General features: G+C 55.1%; 1 protein-coding gene across 1 annotated transcript; it reads right to left on the bottom strand.

Annotated features, from left to right (window-relative positions):
• Positions 1-20,369: 20,369 nt before the first annotated feature.
• Positions 20,370-20,966, bottom strand: LOC134154356 (olfactory receptor 14C36-like). Its single transcript, XM_062601106.1, has one exon. It carries the CDS (start codon positions 20,958-20,960, stop codon positions 20,370-20,372), a length of 591 nt encoding a protein of 196 aa, XP_062457090.1. The 5' UTR covers positions 20,961-20,966.
• Between the last annotated feature and the right edge of the window lie 922 nt (positions 20,967-21,888).

The raw sequence follows: 21,888 nt of genomic DNA, 5'->3' as shown, positions 1-21,888 counted from the left end.
TCCCATACTGCAACGACTAGTAATCTCTGGCTGGATGGACAGCACAGAGCAAGTGGTTGGGAGAGCCTCCTGTGGGCTTCCTGTTTCTGCTGACACTGCTTCCCGGATGGAGACCCTTGGGAATGTCAAATCCTGCTTCCCAGACATGGGGGCCTTTCCACAATTCCCCATAGCCGAAAGTAAGCAGGATTGTTTCTACCTGCCGACAGCAGGGCTTGGAGTCTAAGGACATGTTGTGAGGCTGAGGAGAGGTCTGCATGCTCTTGTGAAGCCTTTGCAAGAGGGAGGTGTTTGTCTGCCCTTTGGGCCACAACGTGGGCTGTTTCCAGAGGCCAGGGAGTATGCAGTGAGAGGGGACTCAACAGAGAGGAGCTCTTTCTTGGCCTGGAAAGGATGCTGCCTTGCAAGCAGAAGGGCAGCCCCCCTCTTCCTGCCACCAAGGCCAAGGAGCAGGGGCTGTTCTCACAGTAGTGCCCTTGAAGCCCTTTCCTTCACGTGAAACCTCTTTCTGGGGCTGGCACAAGCCGAGCATGGCTACACCCTGCTGTCAGGCACCTCTCTGTGTGCCCAGAGCATCCTGAATGCCTGATCAGAGTTGTGGGCTCTGAGATAAGGGGACTGTGTGTGTATGTGCAGAGTCTGGGAGAGGCAGGAGGTCTCCAGCGAGAGTGAGAGAGAGCCTCTGCCCCTCCTGTCATCAAAGCCTTTCTCAAGCATGTCCCTGGGGCAAGCGAGCTGCAATATGCAGCATAGCTGCAGAGGTAGCAGTGCTTGACTCCCTCGATGCCTTTCTCCTGCTTTGAGCCTGGGTGCCCAACTAGAATCCATTTTCCATCCTAAAAACAGAGTGTTTGGGAGCAGTGGCTAAAGGAATTGGGAGGAGCGGGGGCAACGGTGTGTCTTGGAGCCTGACATTGTTGCTGTGCCTGCTGTTCTCCTTGCTGCATGGAGAGAAAGCCTTGGTGTGGGCAGCCTGAGCTTTGCTAGCTTTCCTTCAGGCATGTTGTGCAGCCTTGCATGACTTGGCAGGGCATGATCTCCACCTCCGATGAGGGCAGTGAGTGGAACCCATGTCCTTTGGCTGCCGAAGGAGGTGCCCGTCCTGCGGGCGCGGGATGGAGGCCCAACTCCCCCTGTGCTCATGCCACCTCCCCGCGGTGTCTGTTTGCAGTGTGCTTCAGCCTGAGGAAGTCAGATGGCCAGCTGCACATGCTGTGAGTGCAGGCCCTCAGAGGGCAGGGAAGGTAGGTGCTGCTGCTTGGGGCCCTTCCTGTGGCAGCCGGAATTGTGGGAAAGCATCGTCCCCTGGGCAGTGGCTGTACCAGAGCCCTTCCCCTGCGCTCCTTTGAGCTCTGAGTGACCTAGTCCAGGGCTTGCTTTCCAAGATGCCAGCTGTGCTCTGCTTTTGCAGCACATCTGTTTCTGCTGCCTTCTCTGTGGACACAGCATAAGATGCCTGCATGGGGCCCTGTTTCTGGTGGGAAGTTAACTGCTGGGCCTGTGTGGGGTGGAAGCTGGAGAGCTTCTGTTCATGCTCATGTCGATGACGGGGCAGCAGGAAAAAAAGGGTTCTTCAGTCTTGTTCAGATTCATTTCAGGTCTGAATGGGGCGGAGGGGAAGACTTGCAGCAGAAAGGGGTCAGCGGAGAGTGTGAGGAATACCCTGCCCTTTACGGGCGGATGTAGCTGCCCCTAGTGTACCTGTGGTGCTCTCTCTCTCCTTAGCTGGACAACACTGCCCATTTCCTAGATTGGAGGGGAATGCTTTTTTTGCCTGTGCTTCCCTCCATTGACTTCCCCGTTAGGAAAGACCTGCTCTCCTAACTCAGGTTCTTCATTCTCGACCTTGCCGAAAGCCCGGCAGTGTGATTTGTCCTTCTCCTGCATTCCCCTGCAGATGCTATTCTGTCCAATTGGGGGGCAGCCGTGAGAAACAGGCGGGTTTTTTTCAGAGTTTCTGAGAGGCAGCTTCTTCTCTGAGCAGTGGAAACGTTTGCTGCCCTTGTGAGCAACGAGATCTTTTGCTTGGCAGCATCTCACATGAGTCTCTCACCTTTGCAGGTGCCAGATATAAGCAATTCAGCCCTCACAGCCATCAGAAAGGTTGCTGCTCAGGCCCTTGCTGGGCCTGGCGTTGTCCTTCCCAAGTGAGTATGTTTGCTTGCTTCTTAGCCTCCAGCTGACCCAGCAAGCAGCTTCTCACTGCGTGTGTGGGAGTGCTGTGCTGCGAGGGTTGGCGAAGGCTGCTCAGGAAGTGATTTGGGACTAACGCCTTCCAACGGCCGGGTCTGCGCTGAGTTACTGCATTTCCTGCAGCAGTCCTCCACAATCTGGCATATTCTGTATATTCTACTTGGGAAAGGGTGGGGTTCCTAACAGCTCTGGCATGCGCCTGTGTGCCTATGGTGAGCATAATTTGCAAAGGAGGGGCTGCAGTGGAAATGTGGTGCCCTTCCATCACAGCAGAGCCCTTTTTTTCTGTCTCCAGGCTTGAGCTGGAGACTTCCCCTGAGAAGCCGTGTGTGAGAGCTCCAAGGCCACCTCAGAAAGGGAAAGAGGGAAGACCTGATCTCAAAGCTGAGAAAGGTAATGGAGCAGCTGATTCCTGGCCTGTGAGATCCAACGAAGTATCGCAGGCTCTGTTTCCCTCGTGTGAAGTTAGGGCCCCAAAGAGTCTCTCTTAGGTCACCAGCACATCCCTGCGAGGTCTACTGTTCCTGGTGTGGACAGGGTAGAGCAGTAGAAAAGCACTCCCACAGGAAAGGGTGTTTTAGGCTAGAAATGAAGAGCTGGACAGGAGCCAGAGTGAGGGAGGGCCTCAGAGTGCCTTGGAAACATGGCTTCAAAGGAATCCCCTTGAGGCTTCACAGGTCTATCACTGACTGGAGCGGTGCTGCACATCACTGCTTTACAGATGGCCACCCCGGCGGTGTTCTGAAGGGTTTTCTTGTCTGCTGCTTACAGGGGATGTTTCTACCCTGCGCCTCCTCGTCCGAGAGAGGCAGCCTCCAGCCAGACTAGCGGCTCCTAGTGTGGAGGAAGGCACGGGGGAGCAAGGCAAGGGGAAGGAGCGTCATAGCAGGTGAGATGCTTCGAGCTGTTTGTGAGGGTGAGCCTGTAGCCTTGTTGGTCTTGGAGATGCATGTTTCCCTTGGACATCATGGCCCTAGTGACTCTGAATGCCTTTCATCCCATACTGCAACAACTAGTAATCTCTGGCTGGATGGACAGCACAGAGCAAGTGGTTGGGAGAGCTTCCTGTTGGCTTCCTGTTTCTGCTGACACTGCTTCCTGGATGGAGACCCTTGGGAATGTCAAATCCTGCTTCCCAGACACGGGGGCCTTTCCACAATTCCCCATAGCCGAAAGTAAGCAGGATTGTTTCTACCTGCCGACAGCAGGGCTAGGAGTCTAAGGATATGTTGTGAGGCTGAGGAGAGGTCTGCATGCTCTTGTGAAGCCTTTGCAAGAGGGAGGTGTTTGCCTGCCCTTTGGGCCACAGCGCGAGCTGTTTCCAGAGGCCAGGGAGTATGCAGTGAGAGGGGACTCAACAGAGAGGAGCTCTTTCTTGGCCTGGAAAGGATGCTGCCTTGCAAGCAGAAGGGCAGCCCCCCTCTTCCTGCCACCAAGGCCAAGGAGCAGGGGCTGTTCTCACAGTAGTGCCCTTGAAGCACTTTCCTTCACATGAAACCTCCTCCTGCGGCTGGCACAAGCCGAGCTTGACTACACCTGCTGTCAGGCACCTCTCTGTGTGCCCAGAGCATCCTGAATGCCTGATCAGAGTTGTGGGCTCTGAGATAAGGAGACTGTGTGTGTATGTGCAGAGTCTGGGAGAGGCAGGAGGTCTCCAGCGAGAGTGAGAGAGAGCCTGTGCCCCTACTGCCATCAAAGCCTTTCTCAAGCATGTCCCTGGGGCAGGCGAGTTGCAATGAGCAGCGTAGCTGCAGAGGTAGCAGTGCTTGACTCCCTCGATGCCTTTCTCCTGCTTTGAGCCTTGGTTCCCAACTAGAATCCATTTTCCATCCTAAAAACAGAGTGTTTGGGAGCAGTGGCTAAAGGAATTGGGAGGAGCGGGGGCAACGGTGTGTCTTGGAGCCTGTCACTGTTGCTGTGCCTGCTGTTCTCCTTGCTGCATGGAGAGAAAGCCTAGGTGTGGGCAGCCTGAGCTTTGCTAGCTTTCCTTCAGGCATGTTGTGCAGCCTTGCATGACTTGGCAGGGCATGATCTCCACCTCCGATGAGGGCAGTGAGTGGAACCCATGTCCTTTGGCTGCCGAAGGAGGTGCCCATGCTGCGGGCGCGGGATGGAGGCCCAACTCCCCCTGTGCTCATGCCACCTCCCCGCGGTGTCTGTTTGCAGTGTGCTTCAGCCTGAGGAAGTCAGATGGCCAGCTGCACGTGCTGTGAGTGCAGGCCCTCAGAGGGCAGGGAAGGTAGGTGCTGCTGCTTGGGGCCCTTCTTGTGGCAGCCGGAATTGTGGGAAAGCATCGTCCCCTGGGCAGTGGCTGTACCAGAGCCCTTCCCCTGCGCTCCTTTGAGCTCTGAGTGACCTAGTCCAGGGCTTGCTTTCCAAGATGCCAGCTGTGCTCTGCTTTTGCAGCACATCTGTTTCTGCTGCCTTCTCTGTGGACACAGCAGAAGATGCCTGCATGGGGCCCTGTTTCTGGTGGGAAGTTAACTGCTGGGCCTGTGTGGGGTGGAAGCTGGAGAGCTTCTATTCATGCTCATGTCGATGACGGGGCAGCAGGAAAAAAAGGGTTCTTCAGTCTTGTTCAGATTCATTTCAGGTCTGAATGGGGCGGAGGGGAAGACTTGCAGCAGACAGGGGTCAGAGGAGAGTGTGAGGATTACCCTGCCCTTTACGGGCGGATGTAGCTGCCCCTAGTGTACCTGTGGTGCTCTCTCTCTCCTTAGCTGGACAACACTGCCCATTTCCTAGATTGGAGGGGAATGCTTTTTTTTGCCTGTGCTTCCCTCTATTGACTTCCCCGTTAGGAAAGACCTGGTCTCCTAACTCAGGTTCTTCATTCTCGACCTTGCCGAAAGCCCGGCAGTGTGATTCGCCCTTCTCCTGCATTCCCCTGCAGATGCTATTCTGTCTAATTGGGGGGCAGCCGTGAGAAACAGGCGGGTTTGTTTCAGAGTTTCTGAGAGGCAGCTTCTTCTCTGAGCAGTGGAAACGTTTGCTGCCCTTGTGAGCAACGAGATCTTTTGCTTGGCAGCATCTCACATGAGTCTCTCACCTTTGCAGGTGCCAGATATAAGCAATTCAGCCCTCACAGCCATCAGAAAGGTTGCTGCTCAGGCCCTTGCTGGGCCTGGCGTTGTCCTTCCCAAGTGAGTATGCTTGCTTGCTTCTTAGCCTCCAGCTGACCCAGCAAGCAGCTTCTCACTGCGTGTGTGGGAGTGCTGTGCTACGAGGGTTGGTGAAGGCTGCTCAGGAAGTGATTTGGGAGTAACACTTTCCACTGGCTGGTTCCCAGGGAACTCCAGGTTTGCTCTGGCTTAACCTGAGCTTTGTGTGGCGGTGGGAGGGCGTGGCAGAGGCCGTTTCTGCAGAGCTGTGTCCTGATTCCCTCCTAGCTAAGGGGATGGATCCCTTAAAGGCCTGGCTCATGCAGGCTGTTGTTTGCAGAGGCACTGACATGAGGATTGGAAAGACTGCAGGGGGTGTGGAGGGCTAGGCTGGAGTTTCAAACAGTGGTGGAAAGGCAGAGGAAAGGAGACTAGTTTCTTCTGCCTGGACGCAAGCGTGGTCAAGAGCTGGGAGACTGCCTCCGGTGGCCGCATGGAGGGTTTGTCTTGGAAAGCTGCCAAAATCTTTCTCATGGGAAAGCCAGGGAAACCCTGGAAGAGTCTGAGAAGGAAGCTCCCGCCCCTCCCAGCACTGGAGGTCTTCACATGGTCACTGCATTTCCTACAACAGTCCTCCAGGATCTGGCATAATCTGCATATTGTACTTAGGGATCGGATGGGCTTCCTAGGAGCTCTGACACGTGTCTGTGTGTCCCTAATGAACATAAGCTGCCAAGGACATGCTGCATGGCAATGTGGTGCCCTTCCTTCAATGTGGAGTCTTTTCCCTATCTCCAGGCTTGAGCTGGTGACTTCCCCCACCAAACCCGCAGTGAGAGCTGTGAAAGAGCCTTGGGAAGAGGAAAAGAGAAGAGACAGTCTCGGTGTTGAGAAAGGTAACAGAGCAGCTGATTGCTGCCAGGGTTTTGCACCTTCTCCTTCTGTCCTCCTTGGCAGGACAGCGGAGCCAAGGCTCCAGTGCAGTGGCTTAGATAGTACGAGGCACTAGATGCAGTTCTGCTCACCCGTGATGGGAAGTCTCCAGTGCCTCCTGTGGGGGTAAGACCCCATGGCAGGCCAACAGTCCCAAGTGAAGCTAGTCCCTTTGAGTTAAACTTTCCCAGGGGACTCGTGCCCTAATGTACACTGCCAAGTACTTTCCATGGGAGAAGGAGGAGAAGAAGGGAGTCCAAGCTGAGGAGAATCCTTGTGAATCGTTGCTTCTGTCTGGAGCAGAATGATAATGGAAGGAGTGCCCTAAGTCAGGACCTATCTCATGGAATCCTAGTACTTTCCTCTGATGGGAAAAGCCACCTAGAGGAGATGGACAAAAGTCCGGTGATGTGTGCCAAGACTTCCTCGGATGTCCAAAGCAGGCAGCTTGACCCTTTGCTTGAAAGTTTTTCATTCAAACTGCCAGACCAGTGCTTTTGGGTTGACTGCCTCATCAGAGAAAATGCAGCCTGTGAGATCCAACGAAGGATCGCAGGCTCTGTTTCCCTCGTGTGAAGTTATGGCCCCAAAGAGTCTCTCGTAGGTCACCAGCACATCCCTGTGAGCCCCACTGTTCCTGGTGTGGACAGGGTAGAGCAGTAGAAAAGCACTCCCACAGGGAAGGGTGTTTTAGGCTAGAAATGAAGAGCTGGACAGGAGCCAGAGTGAGGGAGGGCCTCAGAGTGCCTTGGAAACATGGCTTCAAAGGAATCCCCTTGAGGCTTCACAGGTCTATCACTGACTGGAGCGGTGCTGCACATCACTGCTATACAGATGACCACCTCGATGGTGCTCTGCAGGGTTTTCTTGTCTGCTGCTTACAGGGGATGTTCCTGCCGTGTACATCTCCATTCAAGACAAGCAGCCTGCTAGAATGGAAAAAGACATGGGGAAGAGAGTCAAGCGGAAAGAGCCTCATAGCAGGTGAGATGCTTGGAGCTGTGTGTGAGGGTGAGCCTGTAGCCTTGTTGGTCTTGGAGATGCATGTTTCCCTTGGACATCATGGCCCTAGTGACTCTGAATGCCTTTCATCCCATACTGCAACGACTAGTAATCTCTGGCTGGATGGACAGCACAGAGCAAGTGGTTGGGAGAGCTTCCTGTGGGCTTCCTGTTTCTGCTGACACTGCTTCCGAGGTGGAGACCCTTGGGAAAGTCAAATCCTGCTTCCCAGACAGGGGGGCCTTTCCACAATTCCCCATAGCCGAAAGTAAGCAGGATTGTTTCTACCTGCCGACAGCAGGGCTAGGAGTCTAAGGACATGTTGTGAGGCTGAGGAGAGGTCTGCATGCTCTTGTGAAGCCTTTGCAAGAGGGAGGTGTTTGCCTGCCCTTTGGGCCACAGCGCGAGCTGTTTCCAGAGGCCAGGGAGTATGCAGTGAGAGGGGACTCAACAGAGAGGAGCTCTTTCTTGGCCTGGAAAGGATGCTGCCTTGCAAGCAGAAGGGCAGCCCCCCTCTTCCTGCCACCAAGGCCAAGGAGCAGGGGCTGTTCTCACAGTGCCAGATTCACGTAGTGACCTTGAAGCCCTTTCCTTCACGTGAAACCTCTTTCTGGGGCTGGCACAAGCCGAGCGTGGCTACACCCTGCTGTCAGGCACCTCTCTGTGTGCCCAGAGCATCCTGAATGCCTGATCAGAGTTGTGGGCTCTGAGATAAGGGGACTGTGTGTGTGTGCAGAGTCTGGGAGAGGCAGGAGGTCTCCAGTGAGAGTGAGAGAGAGCCTCTGCCCCTACTGCCATCAAAGCCTTTCCCAAGCATGTCCCTGGGGCAGGCGAGTTGCAATATGCAGCGTAGCTGCAGAGGTAGCAGTGCTTGACTCCCTCAATGCCTTTGTCCTCCTTTGAGCCTGGGTGCCCAACTAGAATCCATTTTCCATCCTGAAAACAGAGTGTTTGGGAGCACTGAGCAGTGGCTAAAGGAATTGGGAGGAGAGGGGGCAACAGTGTGTCTTGGAGCCTGTCACTGTTGCTGTGCCTGCTGTTCTCCTTGCTGCATGGAGAGAAAGCCTTGATGTGGGCAGCCTGAGCTTTGCTCCAGGCATGTTGTGCAGCCTTGCATGACTTGGCAGGGCATGATCTCCACCTCTGATGAGGTCAATTAGTGGAACTCATGTCCTTTGGCTGCAGGAGAACCCATCTTGTGAGCGTGGGGTACAGGCCCAACCGGCACTGTGCTCATGCCACCTCCCCGCGGTGTGTTTTTGCAGTGCGTTTCAGGCCGTCCCAGGGTACTCTACGTGGAGGGCAGCACAAGCCAGGAGGAAGGAAGCCGCTGCATCTGGATGGTCAGCAGTACGTCCTGTGAGTGCAGGCCCTCAGAGGCCAGGGGAGGTAGATGCTGTTGCTTGGGGCCCTCGTTGTGGCTGCCTGCATTGTGGAGAAGCATCATCCTATGGGCAGTGGCTGTACAGGTTCTGCAGTCACTGGCTGCTTTAGGGATGCATTGAGAGCAGCAGCTGAGCGGCTTTGGAAGTAGGGCACAAACCGCTGTGGAATTGTCTTGCAGGTTCAGCACAGAACAGAAACTCTGCCAAGCATTCTGGCCAGCTCAATCCTGTCGCAAAGCAGGAAAGCTAGGAAAGACCTTAAGAAGGTCCTGGACATTGTGGAATGGCGAGAGCTAAATGAAAGCATCACTTACCACATCTCAGCAGGAACGACTGTGACTTTGAAAGATTACTTCTCCTGCAAAGAGGAGAATGCAAAAAGGCTGGCCAAGCAGCAGGGAAGAGAAGAGAAAGAGTACGTATGTGGTAGCTTCAGGGAAAGCCTGGGACATCTGAGTGGCAATGACCCGCCACGGGGTCAGGCTCTCAGTCCCCGAGCCACCGGCTTGCATAGAGCATCCTATGGCTTTTCCTGACATGGGATTGACTTGAGTTCGGCCCTGACACCAAGCACCTCTCTGCAGCCCCAAGCAAATGCCCAGCACTGCTTTGGAGGGGAAGGCCTGTGGCTACCAATGGGAGCAGGCGTGGGAGGCCCTGGGGGAGGAGAGAAGCAGGAGGGCTCTCAGCCCGAGTGAGGGAGAGAAGGTGTCGGTGCTTCTGCAGCCACAGTTCAGCAGCAGACAGCCACCCTGGCCTTGTACCAGACTTCCCTTCCATCCCAGGCATAGCTGTTGGGTGCTCAGAAGGGGATTTATTTCAGTGTGGACATGGGTGACTGGAGAATGGAGAAGTCCAAGGCACAGAGCTGTGTCTGTTATTACTGTTCTGGTTTTATATACTTTGCAAGAAACATCCTCTTTTGTATGACAGCCTGTCTTTGTGGCTGGCACAAAAGAGTGCCCAGAACAGGAATACTGCAGGAGTGCTTTACTCCCTTGATAGCTTCCTCCTTCTTTGACCCAGAGTGCCCAGCTAGAATCCATTTTCCATTCCTAAACACAGAGTGTTTGAGACCAGTGAGCAGTGGCAAATGGCACTGGCAGGAAAGGGGACAACAGTGTGCCTTGGAGCCTGTCCTTGGAGTTGATTCTGCTGCTCTGCTTGCTGCAAGGAAAGAAAGGCTCCGTGTTGCCATCCTGAGCTTTGCTCAGGTGCTCTCTGTCTCATCCATGTGGCCACTGTCAGTCAAAACCACGGGCTTCTCCTGCAGGACTTCCTCCTGCTGCTGAAGCAGGTGCCTGGCTTGGGAGCGCAGAGTGGAGACCTAACTCCCCCTGTGCTCACACCACCTCCCTGCGGTGTCTATTTGCAGTGTGCTTCAGGAGCTCCTGTGGGAATGGGAGGCAGTGGTAGCCGGAAAGGAGCAACCTCCTAAAGCTAGATCGCCACCGAGGTGGGAGGTGAGTGAAGGCCCTCAGAGCGAGGAACTGGTAGGGGCTGCTGCTTGGGGCCCTTCCTGTGGCAGCCGGAATTGTGGGAAAGCATCATCCCCTGGGCAGTGGCTGTACCAGAGCCCTTCCTCTGCGCTCCTCTGAGCCCTGAGTGTCTTTGTCTGGGGCTTGCTTTCCAAGATTCTGGTTGTGCTCTGGTTTTGCAACACATCTGTTGCTACTGCCTTCTCTGTGGACACAGCATAAGATGCCTGCATGGGGCCCTGTTTCTGGTGGGAAGTTAACTGCTGGGCCTGTGTGGGATGGAAGCAGGAGAGCTTCTGTTCATGCTCATGTCAATGACGGGGCAGCAGGAAAAAAAGGATCCTTCAGTCTTGTTCAGATTCACTTCAGGTCTGAATGGGGCGGAGGGAAGACTCGCAGCAGACAGGGGTCAGAGGAGAGGGTGAGAAGTAACCTGCACTTTAGGGGCAGACATACCTGGTGTACCTGTGGTGCTCTTTCTCTCCTTAGCTGGACAAGGGGGGAAGACTCGAGGCAGACAGGGGTCAGGGGAGAATGTGAGGAATAACCTGCCCTTCAGGGAAAAAGAGACCCACTGCACACATGCTGCCCTCTCCCTCCCTAGCTGGACAGCGCTGCAGGTTTCTTACTCTGCAAGTGGCAATTCCCTCAGCTCACTTATGCTGCCAGGAGAGATCAGAGCCTGAGGGAGAAGTGCCAGTGGGAAAGACCATGAGCCCTGGTCAAGCTGTGACATAGGCTGGGGCCTGTTGTGGGGCTTCTCACTGTTCTCTAGCTTGGGCTGCAGCGTTGCTACCCTGGGGCAGCAGTTGCCGTTTGGGGTGCCTGAGGGCAGGCGAAACCAAAAGGGACTGGTGACTGCACAGGTCCTGCAGTCACTGGCTGCTTTAGGAATGCGTTGAGAACAGCAGCTGAGTGGCTTTGGAAGTGGGGCACAGACCTGTGTGGAATTGTCTTGCAGGTTGAGCAGAGACCGGAGAGTCAGGAAACCATTGAGGGCAGCTCAAGCCTGTCGCAAAGTAGCAAATCAAGTGCGACTAGTGAGAAGCCACCTGTAGAAATGCCCAGCATTCAGGAAGTTGTCAAGTACGACTTTGGAACGGGGAAGGAAGTCGTGGTGAATGTTTATTACTCCTGCGTAGAGGAGGAGGCAAAAAGGCTGGCTGAGGAACGGGAGGCCACACTAGACATGGTACGTATGTGCCAGCTCCAGGAAAACCTGAGACATCTGAGTGGCAGTGGCCCACCACGGGGTCAGGCTCCCAGTCCCCGAGCCACCAGCTTGCACAGAGCATCCTATGGCTTTTCCTGACATGGGATTGACTTGGGTTCGGCCCTGACACCAAGCACCTCTCTGTAGCCCCAAGCAAATGCCCAGCACTCCTTTGGAGGGGAAGGGCTGTGGCTGCCAATGGGAGCAAGCGTGGGAGGCCCTGGGGGAGGAGAGAAGCAGGAGGGCTCTCAGCCCGAGTGAGGGAGAGAAGGTGTCGGTGCTTCTGCAGCCACAGTGCAGCAGCAGACAGCCACCCTGGCCTTGTACCAGACTTCCCTTCCATCCCAGGCATAGCTGTTGGGTGCTTAGAGGAGGATTGCAGTGCGGGACCTAGAAATCGCACCAGCGTTTGTTTGCAACCTCTCCCTGAATGCTGAAGCCAAGGCACAGGTTCACTCCCAGCCTCTGCCCCCGTGCACCCAGGCTGAGGAGCTGCTTATGCGACCCTGTTTGGACACAGGGGCGGTGAGCATGGACACACCATCAGAAGCCCATCCAAAGATACGTGGCCTGGACAAGCCTGCACTGTGCCTCTGCCTTTCGCCCTGTGCATAACACAGCCTCTTCCTTTCTCACTTCTTAGCCCTGTGAAGAAGAGCAGTATCCAGAGACAGAAGAAGAAGAAGAAGAAGAAGAAGAAGAAGAAGAAGAAGAAGAAGAAGAAGAAGAAGAATCTCTGCCTGTCAGCTGGGCCAGCACATCTCCAAGCTGCTCATCAACAGCTATGGGTGAAGACCAGCCCATTGAAACAAACCCTGAAGAAGGTCTTGCCAGCATGCAGGGTGAAGACAACGCCACGACTCCCAGCCCCCAAAGCAGCCTCCACAGTGAGGCAGAGGAGGAAGAACCTAAAGAATAAATGTGGCATCTCCCAGCACAGTTGAGATCAGCTGCCAATGCTTATTCTCCTGGGGGCTGGGCACTGGTGCCATCACTTGGGGCTGGCGCACGGCTCCTTTCATAGAGTCTTCAGGGCTGGCTGGAAGGATGTGGTGCCCGACATAACAACCTTGAGTGGCTTGGCCATGGATCTGGCCTGTTCTGACCTGGCTGGCTGCTGCTCTCAGCAGCCACAGAGGTGAGGAGCGATGCTGGGTCTGCCTGGCTGGTGGCACTGGGGCCAGCCAGCTCTGAGTGCTGTAAGGCTGTAAGGGTGAGTGAGAAGGGCAGCAGCATGGCCCACTGTGCCTAGGGCCACAGAGGCCAGAGAGGTGCCCCAGCCCTCCTGGGGGCACAGATGCTTGTCAGCACCTGCTGCCAGGCCCTGCCTGGCCTCACCCCAGGGGCCCAGGGGCCCCTAGGTGCTTGCCTCTCCTTGGGGCCTGGCTGGCACAGACAGCCCATTCCCAGGGGCCAGGAGCTTTCCCCCGGGAGCAGCAGCCTCCATGGCGCCTGTGGGAGCAGGGGAGGAGACCCAGCGCTCCTGCCCAATGGAGTGTTGGGCTGTGGGAGCACTGAGACAGAGCCGTGGTCCTCTGTGGCTCAGACAGCCTCTGCTGGCAGTGCCTGCCCTGGGCTTGGGCTTAGGCTCTGCCAGCGCAAGGGCTGGAGCTAGCTGCAGCTGCGTTTGCTGGAGAGGAAGCAGCTTTAACTGCTTCTGATTTCTTAGGAGTAGGAAGGGTGAAGCTAGAGCTGCCAGGAGATTAGAGCCCCGCAAGCTGTAAAAATGTAGCCAAGTATTTCCACAGCTGGAGCATGCATGCCCATGAGGGCTGGAAAAGCAGCTGTTCCCCACACTGCTGTCAGGGCAGGAACTCCATTCAGACATGCTGACGAAAGCGTGGATGAGCTCTGGCCCCAGCGCCTGGCTCTAGAGGAGTGCTGTGTGCCTGAGACATGGGTCTCCTGCCTGGCCCAGGTGCCAGGTCCAGCCTCTGAGCAGCCTGCCACTGCCCCTGGGGCAGGACCTGCCCTGCAGGACCTGATGGGCAATAAGCAGGCACATTGCTGTTGCTTATGCTTGCAAGGTCACTTCTGCCTCACAACCTGACAGGCTAAAACAGCAGCAACACTGCTTCTGTTTGAGCTGCTGAAGTCACTTGTGCTGCAGTGTCTCCCAGGCCCACAGCACGCACATGACTTTTATGCTGACAGCAAGGTCACGGCTGCCTCAGTACCTGAAGGCCAGTATGAGGCAGTTGTCCCTGGACTTGAGGAGAGCAAACATTGCCTTCTTCAGGGACCTGCTTGGGAGAATCCCATGGGATAGGTCCTAAAAGGAAGAGGGGAAAGTGGAAGAAAGCTGGTTAACATGCAAGGAGCTCCTCCTCCAAGCTCAGGAGTGGTCCACCCCAAGGAGCAAGAAGTCGAGCAAAGTGGGCACGAGACCTGCATGCACGAGCAGGGAGCTCCTGGCAAAACTCCAACATAACAGGGAGTACATAGAAGGTGGAAGCAGGGACAGGTAGCCTGGGAGGAAAACAGTCACAATGTCCCAGGACACACAGACGGGGCCTAGGCCCATCTGGAGTTTAATCGGGTGAGGGATGTCAAAGCCAACAAGAAGGGCTTCTAGAAATACATCTGTGACAAAAGGTTGCTGAATGGGCCAAGGGCCCTGGCAACAGAGGACACAGAAAAGGCAGAGAGCCTGAGTGCTGCCTTTGCCTCAGGTTTTACTCCTCGCATCGGCAGTAAAACTTCACTGCTCAGACCAGCCCTCAGCAATCCTAGGCCCTGGAGAACACGGGTAAAGTCTGGAGAAAGGAAGACTTTCCCTTGCTGGAGGAGGATCAGGTTAGCAGTCACTTCAGCACACTGGACATCTACAAGTCCATGGGCCCTGACATGGACATCCATCCAGGAGTGCTGAGGAAGCTGGCCAATGTCATTGCAAGGCCACTCTCAAGCATCTGCAAAAGGGCAAGGTGATCAGGAGAGGTGCCCGAGGGCTGGAAGAAAGCCAGTGTCACTCCAGTCTTCAGAAAGGGCAACAAAGAGGACCCAGGGAGCTACAGGCCAGTCAGCCTCACCTCCATCCCTGGAAAGGTGATGGAGCAGCTCTTCCAGGACACCATTTCCAAGCACATGAAGAGCAAGAAGGTGATATTGACCAGCAGCAGTCAGCATGGATTCACCATGAGGAAATCATGGTTTACCAACCTGATAGCCTTCTATGATGGAATGACTGGCTGGGGAGATGAGGGGAGAGCAGTGGATGTTGTCTCCCTTGACTCCAGCAAGGCTTTTGGCACTGTCTCCCGTAACATTCTCGTAGGCAAGCTGAGGAAGTATGGGCAAGAGGAGTAGGCAGTGAGGTGGACTGAAAACTGGCCCAGTGGCAGAGCTCAGAGGGCAGAGCGCAAAGTCTAGCTGGAAGCCAGCAGTGTCCACTGGGGTCAGTACAGGGGCCAGTCTTGTTCAGCTTATTCATGACCCGGATGATGGGACAGAGCTCACCCTCAGCAAGTGTGCTAATGATACAAGTTTGCTGAGCAGGCTCTGATGCTATTCAGAGGGACCTCGACAGGCTGGAGAAACAGGCAGAGAGGAACCTCATGAAGTTCAGTAAAGCAAATGCAGGGTCCTGCACCTAGGGAGGAATAACCCCATGCTCTACTACAGGCTCCACTGGGAAGCAGTGCCGCAGAGAAGGACCTGGCGGACACCAAGCTGACCACGAGCCAGCAAGGTGCCCCTGTGCCAAAGGCATCTAAAGGTATCCTGGGTTGCCTTAGGAAGAGCATTGCAGGCAGGTCGACAGAGGTGATCCTTCCCCCCTGCTCAGCCCTGCTGAGGCCACACCAGCAGTACTGAGTCCAGTTCCACATTCCCAGGTATGAGAGATGGAGCTACTGGAGCAAGCCCAGTGAATAGCCACTAACAGGCAAAAAATGGAAACACAGGAAGATCTAACTCTAATCACGGTGATCTTGCTTCCCTTTAGCCCTTCCCGGCTTGTCACACTGCAATAGCTTGTGTGTCATGAGTACGCCTCAAAGTGCATGAGTGACACTTTCTCCTCTGGTGGCATTCCTGTATTTCACACCTCGTACAACTTCACCTGAAGCCTGCGTATGCCAAGTGACAGCTGGGCATAGAAGAAGCTGAGCACAAGAAAGAGGTTTTCGACTCTGCTTGCTCTTGTTCTGGGCATCGGCCTGTTCAGGTTGGGCTGCCTCTGTCAAGGTTTGCTCACTTGAAAAAGATGCAAAGCAAAGAGATAAGTGAGAGTGTGTGTGTGTGTGTGCGCGCGTGCATGCGTGTGGAGGGACGGGGGAGGGGAGGGAGATGCAGGGCAGGAGGTTGGAAATGCAAAGGTGCAGAAAGCAGAGACCTGAAGAAAGGGAGCTATGAACAAAGTTGCACAGGATGCTGCTCTCCTGCTATAGGCAAAGCAGGCAACGGAGATCAAGAAGACAAAAGACACTTTTCCCTTCCCTTAAAATTTGTCAGGCAATAGTCTGTAATTGATCCATGGTATTAGCTTCTCACGGACATGGACACACAACTCAGGGGCATGATTTCACTTGGACTTAGACAAGTACAAGGGGAGAGGGCAGCGGGAAGATGCTATGACCTGGCTCTGCAGCACACTGCAGGGCAGGGGTCTCGTGACATGTAAATGACCATGATGACGATCAAGCCCACCTGCCGAAGGTCAGCGCTGTGGCTAAGCTCTTTTCCCCCTGTTAGGGTGGTCAGGAGGGGACATTAGCGGGTGGTGTCACAGTCAGCTGAGGGGCATGGAAAACCATGCTGCCACAGCACGTGGCCCTTCCTCTACAGTCCTGCGCTCCTGCTGTCACAGGATGGCTGGTCTGTGCTGAGAGGGATTTCTGGCTGGAAACAAGCCCCGGGGAGGATGACGAGGGTCACAGGGGAGGAGAACTGCTGCTTCCAGGCCTTGCCTGGACCCACAGCAGCTGGCAGACACATCCTGAAGCCGTGAACATGGAGAGAGTTCTAGCCTGGGGGTTGTCACATTGCATTAGGCAGGAGACACTGGCAATATTGGCAGTGCCTGGCGGGGCACAACCGTCCCCTCCATCAGCTGGTGCCAGCAATCTGCTGTCCTTCCTGGAGGGAAGGTCCTCCGAACACAAATCCTCCTTCGGCCCTCACACACCAGCTCTCCTCTCCTCTTCACCTTCCTTCTGGCGAGGACACACAGGTCACTCCTTTTCCCATAGCCCAAGACCATTGCAGATTCCTGCCCTGCCCTCCAGCTCACTTGCAGCCACTCGCACGTTCACTGGCACTGCATCTGAGGACACTCAGGTCTGCCCTGCAGCCATCAGCACAGCTACTCAGCACTGCTGGCCCCACACACAGCCTGCCAGTCTCCCAAGAAAGCCCTCCTCCGGCACCCCTCCAACACCACACAAAGCCAGGCAGGACACACTTTAGTGCCTTGAGCCTCACAAAAGTCCCATTGAGCAGGAGAAAGGCATTTGCAGAGTAAGACCCCATGGAGGTGAGTAATGCACATGGGCAGTAGAAACACAACCCTCATCCCCCTGGAAACTCCTGCTCCTCCTGGGGCTCAAGTTTCAGCCCTGCATCTTCCACGGGGACAGATGGGCAGGGGGTTGGGAGGGTAGGAGCTGCCTTGGGGCAGGGGCTGTCAGCAGGAAGGCTCCTGGTCTCAGGACTAGAGGCAAAATCTGAGTCCTGGCTCTCCCCAGAGCCCCCAGAGTCACCCCTGCCCTGCCCCACTGCTTCAGGGATGTGCTGGTGACTCCATCCCCGCCACCATCAGCAGCAGTGGTATTATTCCCTCACATCTACACTAGGGATCCAGGCCCCTCCCACAACTGCTTCCCAGCTCCATACATGGGGCCCCAGCACAAGTGCTGCAGTCTGGAGTGGAGCCAAAATATCCCCAGCCCCAGGATGTGCTACTGCCCACAGAGGGCCTGTGCAGGCCTTAGGGCTGGAGGAGCTCCCAGCCCAGCATGGGGATGTGCTGCCATGGGAGAGGGTGCTGGTGACAGCCTCTGCCTCCCTCCTCTCCTGGAGGCCAAGATCCTGCTGTTTGCAGTGCTGCAGAGCTCTGGCTGTTCCCAGCAGGGAGCCCAACTTTGCCCTGCCCATGCTAGGGAATGGAGGGGGCTCACACAACCCCACTGCTGGGCTGTGGCTTGGCTGCCAGGGCAGAGGAGAGCTGCCCCTCCTGGGACCCAGGGCTGAAACCCTCCTGCGAAGCAGAGCCAGCTCTGGGCAGCACTGGGGCTGCGGAGGTTATCGTCTGCCTCCTCGAGAGAGGCACCAGACTCTGGGCAGACGTGTCTGGCTTTGTCTTCCAGCCTGATGGTGACTGCTGCGGGGGAGAGGTGAGCTGTGCTGGGGCAGCTTGGCAGGGAGAGGAGAGCTGCCAGCAGTGATATGGCCTCATGCTTTCCTGTGACTGGGAAGGCTGAAATCAGTAAATGAGTGGAGGATGGATGCGTAAGAGGCAGGGTGAGGGGGAGGACAAAAGTGAGTAAGGAAAAAGTAGCAATGGGGAAAGTAGGGAATACAAATCACAGCTTAGGAAGGAAAAATTAACACCAGGAAAAAAAGCTGTTCCCAGAAACAGCCCGTTATTCCCTCGCTGGGGCTCATCAAGAGATCAAAGCTTTTTCTATAAGCGCACAAACCACAGCCCACGAGACCTCAGCAGTCCGCACCATGCTCTCCCTGCAGCAGCACCCAAGCCAGGAAGACAGTGGTTTCTCTCTGGGCTTGCTTCCCCAAGCAGGCTCACAGCACATAGCCACTGTGCCAGCTCCAGCCTCACACCTGCTCCCAGGGATGGGGCTGCAGGGGCTGCTCCTGCTGCCTTTGCAGACACAGGTGCCACAAACAGGTCCTAGAGGTGGCCTTTTCCCCGCAGGTGACCAAAACACTCCTGGGCCCCTCTACTCAGGGCCAGGCAGGGGGACAGGGGTCCCCTGTGCACCAGAGTCCCAGTGCTCACAGCTCACAGCACCACTGCAGCCCAGGGCCATCAGCACTTGGGACCTCTCTGTCTCTCTCTAACTCCTATCCACCACACACTACCATTTATGCAAAACAGCACACACCTCTCATTGCAGTTTCTCATTAGTGGTATGGCATCTCACACCATCCCACTGCGCTGCTATTGCATACCTTCATGCATTTCAGAGCCATTAAACCTTCACATTTGGTAAGGTATTGTACTTTTCTACTCACTGAGTGGCTTGCAGCTCCTTCACTGCCCAGCCTGCTGCCCAGGACAGCACCAGAGCCCTGACCCTATAGTACCTCCGGTAGCTCCTGCTGCCCCAGGCAGAGCGCACTCTGATCTGAGATGGTGCTCAAACTTGTTTCTTGCACTCATTTTCTCTCTCTGAGCTCTGTCCTGCTTGTCTCCTGGGATGTCCCTGCTCCCCAGAGAGTCTTTCCCCAGGTGAGTGGGTCTGTGCTGACCTGCACAGCAGTTCATGCACCCCTCCCCTCTGCTCCTCACAGGGTCTTGCACTACTGCTACACTGCAGTGCTATCAGATGGTGGGATTACAGCGCCGTGGGGTGACCCCTGACTCCTCACTGGCTGTGCTGGTTGGGGTAGGAAGGAGAACCAGACAGACATGGCTCAACACCACCGACACTGCTAGCACGTGTTTGTGCTCATGGATGTGCTGAGAGTGATCCCAGGGTGTTTGCAATGGCAGCAGATGTGTTTTTGTGTGCCCTAGCTCTGGCCTGTGGTGTTACATGAGAGTGCATGGATCACTCTCCAGCCCCCTTTCCCTAGGTGTCCTGGGTCCCCACTGCTTCTGCAGGGATTGCAGAGCCCTCCTTTCCTATGCATACCTGGGTATAGGGCTTTATGTGACTCCACCATGAAACATCCCTCACTTTGTGAGGCTCCACTCCCTGCCCACCCCTGAGGCACACACTCTTCCTAGAGATCCCCCGAGCTCTCCTGGTGGCCAGCTTCCTTTCCAGAAGGATGGCATCTGTGAGCAGCCCCAGACAGGCAACGCAGAGACCACTCACCATCTCTGCTTGCACTGGTCACCACGAAAGGAGCCCCAAATCCAGCCCTCGGTCCCTGGTGGATCACACTGGGACTCTGAGCTCATCCTGCTGGGCCCATGGAGTTCACAAGCAGGACAGCAGGCCCTTTTGTGCTGCAACCCTTGGGTGTGTTTTTTACTCTCCTTTCTGAAGAAAGGCAAGACTCACGGCACAGCACGCAGGAGATCCCCTTTTATTACAAAACGTTATTTGGGACCCCAGGTCTGACATAAAGGTGCCCATTGCCTCGTCCTGCCTGTGCTCACAGGAATGCACGGGGAAGCATAACCGTACCACCACCACATTAGGAGAGCTCTTAGGTTGTATATACACACTAGAGCACAGCAGCACAGTGTGGCAATGAAGAGAACAGCTCCGAACAGAGAAAATCCTGCTGTTGTTGGGCAGACGTGTTTCCAGGAAAGCTGCAGCCCCCATGTGACAGCTGCAGGGAGGAAATACTTGCTGTGGTAGAGGGAGAATGGTCCTGCAGAGCATAGGGTCTGTCCCCACAGGCTGCATCCAGACGCTCCTCCACTTCTGCTCTGTGCACTGCAGCCCTGTAGAGGGAAGGGACTGGCCCACTGTGATAGCTGCCTGCCACCCTTGCAGAAGAGGCATGTGAGATCACACTCTGACTGTGGCCAGGGGAGTTGAGCTCTCCTAATGCACATGGGACCCATGCTGTCAACCCATCTGTACTTGTGCAAGCCTGACTCTTCCCCCCGAGCTCCTTTGGTATCACTGCTGAAAGAGACACTGCAGTGGGAAACTCTCCTCGTTGCACTGGGGCATCCGAGGGAGCTCAGACTAGTATGCCTTTGAGGTTCCCTCCTCCCTGCTGATGAAGGGGGAAGCCTGGCTTCCTCCTTCAGCACAGTTGTTGGGTCAGATTCAAATGAGAGATTCCAGAGGACAAGTAGCACTTTTCTTTTTTTTTTTTTTTTTTTTCAGGAGTGTAAATAATAAAAAAATAAATAACACATTGCTTTGATGCCAAATACGCTGGAAATGGGGAAAAGGTGCACATAGGGCAGTTACTGCTCCCGACATTGTACCCACCTGATCCGCTTCCTCACTGCATCTTGCAGCTCCTTGTTCCTCATGCTGTAGAAGAGCGGGTTTACTGTTGGAGGCACAACAGAGTACAGAACTGCCATCACCAGATCCAGAGATGGGGAGGAGATGGAGGGCGGCTTCAGATGGGCAAACGTAATAGTGCTGACAAAGAGGGAGACCACAGCCAGGTGAGGGAGGCACATGGAAAAGGCTTTGTGTCGGCCCTGCTCAGATGGGATCCTCAGCACAGCAGTGAAGATCTCCACATAGGACAGCACAGTGAAAACAAAACACCCAGAGACTAAACAGGCACTAACCACAATAAGCCTGACTTCCCTGAGGCTGGTGTCTGAGCAGGAGAGCTTGAGGATCTGGGCAATTTCACAGAAGAACTGCTCTAGGATGTTGCCTTGGCAGAGTGGTATTGAAAATGTGTTAGCAGTGTGCAGGACAGCACAGAGAAAACCACTGGCCCAGGCAGCTGCTGCCATTTTGACACAAGCTCTGCTGCCCATGAGGGTCCCATAGTGCAAGGGTCTGCAGATGGCAATATAGCGGTCATAGGCCATGGCAGTGAGAAGAAAATACTCAGCAAAAATGAAAAGGACAAGAAAAAAGAGCTGGGCAGCACATCCTGAGTAGGAAATGGCTCTGGTGTCCCACAGGGAATTGGCCATGGACTTGGGGACAGTGGTGGAGATGGTGCCAAGGTCAAGGATGGAGAGGTTGAGGAGGAAGAAGTACATAGGGGTGTGGAGGCGGTGGTTGCAGGCTATGGTTGTGATGATGAGGCCATTGCCCAGGAAGGCAGCCAGGTAGATGCCCAAGAAGAACGCAAAGTGCAGGAGCTACAGCTCCCGCGTGTTGGCAAATGCCTGGAGGAGGAACCTGTTGAAGGAGCTGCTGTTGGACATTTGCTCCCCCTACGCATGGGGGATCGTCCAAAAAGACAAGACATAGACAAGTTAGGACAGAATTCTCTGGGCCAAACTTTCTATTTCTTAGTACTCTGCCCCTCCAAAAACATGTATCACCTGTCCCCACCTTGGTTTGCAGCCCAGCCAGATATCCCACAGTCAAATGGTTAAAGGTCCTAAGGATGGGATGTTCTGAAGAGAGAATTGGCTCATTGCTAGCCCCTCTCCCCTGCTCCTCCCCCCGCCCCAGCACTGCCCAGAGCCCCAGAAGCTGGAGGGGGACTTGATTACCTTTCTCAAATATGCATCTCTATGGCAGGACCTGCAGGGTCAGTGTCTGAATTGCATCTCAAACACTCCTGCCCAGGGAGTCCAAGTGGAAGGACAAGAACAGCATAGACAGGTAGGGAAATACAGGGCAGTATCGTGGCATTTCTTCTGAGGGAGGCAGGAACATGGAGACTCAGGGGAACACTCAGGGTTTTCTCCTCTCCTGGGTGTCCATCAGCCAAGGAAAAACCTCATGCCATGGATCCTACAGGCTTGAGGGCAGAGAGCTGGAACAGGTTGCCCAGAGGGG

The sequence above is a fragment of the Rhea pennata genome, unplaced genomic scaffold (genome assembly GCF_028389875.1).
Source record: "Rhea pennata isolate bPtePen1 unplaced genomic scaffold, bPtePen1.pri scaffold_26, whole genome shotgun sequence".
NCBI lineage: Eukaryota > Metazoa > Chordata > Aves > Rheiformes > Rheidae > Rhea > Rhea pennata.
Note: the sequence above shows the minus strand (reverse complement) of the source record. Positions and strands in the feature narration are given on the sequence as shown.

Coding starts and splice junctions, on each gene's coding strand:
- LOC134154356 (XM_062601106.1), bottom strand. CDS start 20,960: ATGGCCTATGACCGCTATATTGCCATCTGCAGACCCTTGCACTATGGG.